This window comes from Fundulus heteroclitus, unplaced genomic scaffold, assembly GCF_011125445.2.
Source record: "Fundulus heteroclitus isolate FHET01 unplaced genomic scaffold, MU-UCD_Fhet_4.1 scaffold_168, whole genome shotgun sequence".
NCBI lineage: Eukaryota > Metazoa > Chordata > Actinopteri > Cyprinodontiformes > Fundulidae > Fundulus > Fundulus heteroclitus.
This window is the reverse complement of record NW_023396580.1, coordinates 316,480-324,231: the sequence shown is the minus strand read 5'-3', so window position 1 is coordinate 324,231 and position 7,752 is coordinate 316,480. Positions and strand designations below refer to the sequence as shown.

Here is a 7,752-nt window from a genome sequence, read left to right as displayed (position 1 = left end):
TTGAAAATGGACGTACATTTATGTGTAAAATGACTGAAAGTACATTGGTATAATTTTGCAGTAAATCAAAATAGGAATATAAAAAAAAGACACATTTGAACTGATGAAATTATATTTTTTTGGTTATTAATCACAAGTGCAACAGGTATTAACCTAATCCAAAACAGTTGCTGGTTGAGAGATTATCACCATAGGGGTCTAAGTATACAAATGAAGATAGTGTAGTGTTATCCTAGTACAGATAATCACTATCATTCTCCCCCACACCTACTGGAGTTGAGAAATTCACTGCACTCATTATTTTTGTTTTGTGGTCAAAAATTTAAATATGTATATTTTTAATATCATCTTTCTGCAACTGTGCACAATAAACTTTGATGAGCACCTGCAGACAAACTAATTAACATAATTTGGATGCACGCATACTTATAAAAAAGTAAGAAAATAGACAGAACAGGCTGCTTATATGTACCTCTGTCAAATAATATAAGCTTATTTGGGGGTCAAGAACATATCATCTGTATAGTTCATTAAGGCTCATAAAATGCAGCCAATTTGCAAGTTAAAGCTCAGTCTCAAATTATTATCAATGATACTGCTCCAGGGTGAATTCAGTTGTCGGGTGAGCCGTAAGAGCCCTGAATCTGTAGCTTCACGTTCATATTTGCACACTCAAACTAAACTGCTAAACCACACTGTACTGAAGTGTCAAGTGATGCTTCAAAATGAATAATGTCCCCCTTGTATCAGTCGCTCGGTAAAGCACAATTCCCAGAAATGCATTTAATATGTATTTTTTTCCTGCTGAGGAAATCGTCCCTTTTTTATTTAAACGGGTAGAGCACACCACTGGATCCGCTCTAATCATCAGGAGGACAAGTGTTTTAAAACTGTGTGAATGTAGTTCGTTTTTCCAGAACCTCCAGGTAGTCTGGATCCAGATGAAGCTTTGCTTTCAGTTCCCAATACTCGCTTCTGTTGGGTTCTACATAAACTGAACTCGGTGCTGTACAATACAGTATTGCCTGTTGTATGCTCTCTGGGTGCACGTATTGATGCCTTGCATCGAAGTCTGAGGTATACTGATTTGAGGAATGAGCTCCATGCCTGCAAAGTACAGTATTGCTGTGGCGTCTGTTCTTGTCAGACTCCAGTACTGCATCTCTATAGTAGCACGGATCATCTCTGTAAGGGGTGGAGGGCTTGTTGGAAGGCTCTGGAGTGGTGGCGCTGTACTCAGAGCTCATCACATTACTGGCTGCCTCTTCATCTAGGTTACCCAGAAAGGCGCTGCTTAACTCGTCAAAGTCTCTAAATCCATCCGCTGACTTGTTGTCCATGGGGGTTTGTGCAGCAGTTCTACATGTGGCTTCAGTGGGAGGTGGGATATACTCATAGACATGCCCAGCTGATGTTCTAACTTTGGGAATAGATCCCTTTTTATAAAGGCCATACTCCATGTTGAGAGAGCTAATGCAAGCATTCATCGATTCGTTCTGCTCACTTTGATTCTTCTGCCGTCTTTTTTTTGTTGCCACAAACAGTCCCGCTGCCACGAACACAGACACAATGAATAAGAGGAGAAGGGCCAGAATCATTACAGATAAAGGAATGGTGCTGAGCTGAGTGTCGGAGTCTAAGGATGTTTCTATAGTGATAGTGCTCCCCGGAAAGGATTCCTCGGAGGGTGGAATCATAGAGGCAAGTATATCAGAGTTATTAGGGCAGAAATTAGTTGTCTTAATGTATCTCATATCTTCCCCAGCCAGCTTCTTTGGGGAGCCACATATGACGTTGTTTACAACTGTGCCTATGCTGAGCTGCTCCAGCCACATCTTCAAGTCTAGTATACTGCAAGAGCAATCCCAGGGATTCTCATACAAATCAACTTGAACAAGGGCTGTAAGTTGATCAAGTACACCCCTGACAGGGAGATAGCGCAAGTGATTGTTACGAAGATTTAGTCTGGCTAATGTTAAGCCATTGAAGGTTCCCTCTGGCAAAGTTTTCAGGAGATTATTGTTTAAAAAAAGAAGCTGAAGCTTGGGGACATGCTGAAAAGTGTCGGCAGTCACTTCTTTAATCACATTGTACTCTAGATATAAGAACTGTAGGCTTTCTAGTCCGTAAAACATACTGGCTCTAAGATGGTCAATCAAATTCCCATTTAGGTACAGTCTTCGCAGATATGTCAAATCACCAAAAGCTCTATCATCTACCCGAGCTATCTTATTGTTACCAAGATGAAGCAAATCTAACCCAGTTGCCTCAATAAAATCTGACCGGCGCACCACAGGGATGTAATTCCCTGTGAGGTACATCTTTTTGGGGTTGTATGGTTTGGGATTCAGATCAGAGATCTGTTCAATCTTTCTCTCCTGGCAGTTCACATTCAGGCCAAGGTCTGAAATCTGGAGATTGCAGGTGCAGGCAGTTGGGCAATCTAAAGGCACTGGAGATTTGGTCTGATACGAAACAATCTGACCATAATTCTGCGGCTTATTTGATGGGATGCGAGCAGTTGGCTTTGATTTTAATTTGGCTGACTGACGAGGTCCCTTGGTTGGTCTCGACGAGGATCGTGCAATGCCAGATGCAGTGAAGAAGGCACCGAGAGCTGGCGTGGTCCTGTAGTATGCGTCGGCACCCAAATGAGGAGGAGGCGGCATCTCGTACTCAGCGATGGCTCTCCTCGGACACAGCTCTTGTTTTGAAACCTCGTCGAGGTCTCTCCCATGAAGCCGGAAGGGGAACTCGCAAACCACGTCCCCAACCAAAGCTGTGTAGGAAATGCTTTCCAACCAAGTCTTAAGAGCAATCAACTCACAGGAGCAATTCCAGGGATTCTCCTCCAGCTGTAGCTCCACGACGCTGTTCATGTGCTCCAGTAGACCCATGTAGGGAAGCACTTTGAGCTGGTTCCCTCTTAGGTCTAAATGAGTCAATGGTACAAACTGAAAAACGTTTACAGGCAGACTAGATATCAAATTGTCATTCAGAATCAAGACCTCCAGATGTCGAAGTCTGCTGAAGGCATTTTGCTCCACATGAGTGATGTAATTATAATCAATCTGCAAATACTCCAGATTTTCAAGGCCGTAGAAAAACTCTTCCTTCAGGGCATCAATTTTGTTATTATTGAGATGTAATCGTTTCAATCCCTGCTGTCCATTAAAAGCTCCCGCTTTAACTTCAGATATTTCATTATTTCCAAGATGTAATATCGTAAGTCCTTTGTACTCAACAAAATCATTGGTAGAAAGCTTTGTCAAAAGATTCCCTGTAAGGAGTAGCTGATACTGGGAGAATAGCACTGGGCTTATGCTTGAGAGTCTTGCAATTCCTCTGCTTTCACAGCTCACTGTAAGCATCCCTTCTCTTTCCTCACAGGCACACAGTTCTTGACAGATTTCCCCATAATAGCCAGACATCTCAACGGTGCACACAGAAGTTGCACCGAGCAAAACATATGGAATCCAAAGCTGCATTTTCCTGCAAATCATGGGCAAGCTTGCAGTCTTGCTAAGGTATCCTCATTGTCATCTAGAATAAAAACAAAACATACATTGTAATGCAAATGTGGCAGCAATTCCAACATCACCAGTCAATATTTGATCCTACAAAGAGGTCACTTCTGTTTGAATTGAAAGCAACTTCTTCAAGCAGTGCAAAGAAAAAAAGGGGGGTGGGGAGCGAGGTCAAAGCCCCTCTTAAGAACAAAACAAATGTCTGTGAGCAGAAGCCATATTGCATTTGCTTGCTGAGATGTGAAAACGCAATCAAACACAAGCTTTCAATGGAAGCCCATACGTTAATTAAAACGGGTTAACAGAAATCTAGCGTTCTACATCCAAAAGGGACAGCCAGCATCATTTTCTCTCCAACTCCAGCTGGAAATACATACCTCACGCACATTGAAGAAGATGTAGGGTCTTTCCTGGGCGCCTCATAGCATCTTTTTTATATTTAATCCTTCGAAACGAAACAGAAATAGGGATGTAGACGCGGTCGTCACTAATGCACGGGAGAGGATGAAAGAAACGCTGATCAACCATAACTGCCAAATGCTTCTCTTTCAGCGCGCTGTGCCGGAGGAGACACGGCAGCGATGCTCGGTAACTAAGTTGCTGCTCTCTCTCTCACTCGCTCGCTCTCTCTCTCTCCTCCTCTCCCTGGACGCGCACATGCACACTGCCTCTCATTCGGTGGTCGAGAGGATGTCAAGTCATTTCATGCACAAAAAATCAGCTCACTGGAGCGTCACCCAGAGATGTACCCCCTCCCTCTACACTCAGCCCCCAACCTCACCCCTTCTTTAACCACCCTAAAAGATGTTGACCTACCTACAAGTAGGAAGTCCACCAAATATATCAATGATTTAACGTATGAGGCGTGCTTCCAGTGCCGGAAACAATGCATCTTTGTTATTCATGCATAAAACAAACAAAAAAAAAGAAGAAGGAAAAAAAAAGCCCTGCCAACACCAAGTTGCATCAGCTCTTCATATAATCTGCCAGACCTGGAATAAGAAATGCCTGCAGGGGTGAGATAGCAATGGAGCCTGAAAAAAGAGTAACAGTGTCACTGGCTGTCTTTTTTACCTGGCATGAATCGATTACATCTTCACACCATCACTCTGGTTCTTCCTTTCCTGAGCTTCAGGATTTGGGAATAGCCTGATATAAGGTCCTCTAGAAACTTTTTATTCTGCCTATGTCACATTTTATCAGAGCTCTATCATTATTATCCATATAATAATTATTAGATTTTTTTTAAATATAATAAAGATGCTTTTGTAGTCTGAATCAACCAAATCAATTAATCAGATTATGTTTATAAAACACTTTTCATACAGTCAAATGTGACAGAAAGTTGTTGCTTTTTCTTTTAGTTCACCGAGTGAAAACAATAATAATAATAAAGTCTGTAACATCAAAACATCAGGAACAGATAAAACCTTCCCGTAATGCTTTCCCCATTGACCATAAAATATATCTAAAATCTTTCAGTTTAGTTAAGTACTTCAATTAAAAATAAAGGAGAATGCATGAAAACAACAATGAACACTCACGTCAAAGAACTGAAAACATAAAATAATATCTATTGGCTGCTGGATTGCAACTATACACAAAATGCGCCACACATTGACTGCCAAGAGTGAGGAAACTGTAGAGACAGATATAAACACCATAGACATATTGAAATCATACAGCACTAGAAACAATTCACAAGACAATATAAACAATTATGAAATACATGACAAAGATTGATTTTTTTAAAGGGAACTAGTCACGTACTGTGACTTTATGAATTTCTATGCCTTTAGCTCACTCTGATTAAACTATCACACCCTGTTGGCTTATTATATTTTATTTCTGTGTTTTAGACTTTGTTTTTGTTCAATTTACCAGTAAACAAATTGCTTTTGCGTGTAATAATTTACCATAGAAAGATCACATGACTGGAGGAACAATATTGTGCATGCCTGCAATAAGTAAAAACGGAGAACCCAATGGAGCCGAAAGAGTCAGCAATCCAGTTGAGGTGCTAAACAAGAGAGGCTAAGTAACCCTAACCCTGTAGATCGGGCTGGTCTTTGACCATGCTGAGCTGCGGGGCATTGCAAGATGGTCTACTCCTACTCTAAGCTACTCTTGCAGTAGCCACATCAATCATCGGCATCTTGCTTTGTGATAGTTTTGCGGTACTGCTGCAGAGAGCACAACAATGTTTATGTCTGCTGATTGCGACAGGTGCAAACGTTCTTTTCAGGCTCAAAAAGGACTAAGTAAACACTATTAGGACGAACGCTTGGAGTATATTGTTTTATTTGAAGATGATCATTTGGTTTATTTGTGTTTTTTTAATGGTCATAGTACGTGACTAGGGCCCTTTAAAGACAAAGTTACTTAAATGTGTCAATTAGATAAAGTAACTGCGATGCACTTATGTAGTGTTATTCTAGTCATACTGACAATTTAAAGCACTTTCCCACTAGAGTCTCATTCAGCAAGCTCCAATTACATTGACACACTCCAATATGCAGATCAGCACTCAACTTGGGGTCAAGTGCCTTGCCCAAGGATGCACCGATGTGTGTGTGTGCGAGCGTGAGTAGATGGGAGTTGAAGGTCTGGAATGATGCTTTTTATCTTACCTTCATCATTGGCCAGGAGGCTGGTCTTCAGTTCTTTACAGGACAAACGCAGGACAAACAACCAGACACACATACACACAGACACCACTAAAGGGTAATTGACAGAGACTAATTAACATGCTTGTTTTTGGCCTCTCGGAACTAACTGGACAACTTGGTGAGAATCCATTCACAGGGAAAACATACAGGTGGCTGATTCTCAACTCATTTCTTCATATGATGCTGTTCAGTCAATACTAAAAAGGAAGCTTTTTGGTGCCTCCTGTGACATATGTAGAGTTCAACAGCAACAAATGCATATATTATTCTTGTTATCATCATCATTATTATTTTTAATATCATCTGCAACTGTCATGAAAAACTTACACAGAGGAAACTGCACTCATAAAGTTAATTTAATGTAGGACCAAAGTGATGATTTGCTATATGGATTAATCCATATGTGCCAAATAGAAGGTTATAATAATTAAATGGTTTACTATTAAAAGGTGCAACTGTGTGTTTGTTTATTCTGAATGGTAAACTGTGAGTCATAGAGTATGACTCACTGTCCACCCTGTGTGCATCTGTTATCAGCTGGTCCTAATAAAAAGCAAACAGTTATGGAATGAGCTTTCAGGCATAATCAGAGTTAATTATTTAAATGTATCTGATCTGAACCGAAGGCACATGATGCATAGCAAATGTTGTGTTAGTTCAGTGATACAGCAAAAACAAAGAAAGACAGGAAAAAAACACTACCTGTCATGCCCTTTTTTATCCGGCTGGGTCGGCACTGGGGGAGAAACATGTCAAGTATCGTTGCATTCTGCTGTGTCCTCATGGAGCTGTATCCATCATACTCTCCACTTGGCTCTTGCTCACTTGGGATGAGAGCAGGCGCATCAGGGACACTGCCTGTGGCTCATGCTAAAGAGTATGATGGCAGCATTCAGTGTGCGTGCAATTCATTTTTGCTTCTGTTTCCTCTGCCTTCAGAGGTTTTCATCCTCAGTGCGGGCCTTCGCTGTTAGCCAAACCCTATCATTATACCACTGTTTCTGCATAAATTAACATTTAAATTTTTTGCAGTATGATGCATATATACGATATGATTATATTTCATAGTGCTCACATTTCCCTCTATGCATATATATATATATATATATATATATATATATATATATATATATATATATATATATATATATATATATATATATATATATGTGTTCCAGCTCATATTTGCTTAGAATTACAATACATTTTCATCAAGGGTCACAATGTGTAGCAGTAGAATGAGGCGATGCATGATATGAGCTTCATTTAATATCTCCCCAAGTCTTCCATGACACTGAATATAATCTTCACCAACTGGGAGCAGATAGCAGCGTGCTGCACAAACACAGACACGGCATGTGCACGTGCACAAACACACAGACATAACAAGTGAGTGAGAGAAAATGATGATGACTAACAATTATGTGTTCCAAGGTCAGACATACACAAATGGAGCTGGAGCCATGCCACAGTGGATGATGGGTAGCTCTTCTGATTTATGCTCCATGTAGATGGCACATTGCAGTTTGTCATCTCTGTCCAGCCCCAGCATACGC

General features: G+C 40.7%; 1 protein-coding gene across 2 annotated transcripts; it reads right to left on the bottom strand.

Annotated features, from left to right (window-relative positions):
* Positions 1 to 791: 791 nt before the first annotated feature.
* slitrk5b (SLIT and NTRK-like family, member 5b) lies at positions 792 to 4,171 on the bottom strand. 2 transcript variants are annotated; one of them, XM_012873202.3, is made up of 2 exons: positions 3,905 to 4,171; positions 792 to 3,543 (listed from the first exon to the last, which is right to left on the bottom strand). In XM_012873202.3, exon 2 carries the CDS (start codon positions 3,501 to 3,503, stop codon positions 885 to 887), a length of 2,619 nt encoding a protein of 872 aa, XP_012728656.2. In that variant the 5' UTR covers positions 3,504 to 3,543; positions 3,905 to 4,171; the 3' UTR covers positions 792 to 884. The 2 variants fall into 2 exon arrangements, with proteins under 2 accessions (XP_012728656.2, XP_035985318.1); XM_036129425.1 differs by having other exon boundaries at positions 3,914 to 4,171.
* Between the last annotated feature and the right edge of the window lie 3,581 nt (positions 4,172 to 7,752).

Excerpts from the sequence above, each read along its gene's own strand:
- slitrk5b (XM_012873202.3), bottom strand. The coding sequence starts at position 3,503 with ATGATTTGCAGGAAAATGCAGCTTTGGATTCCATATGTTTTGCTCGGT.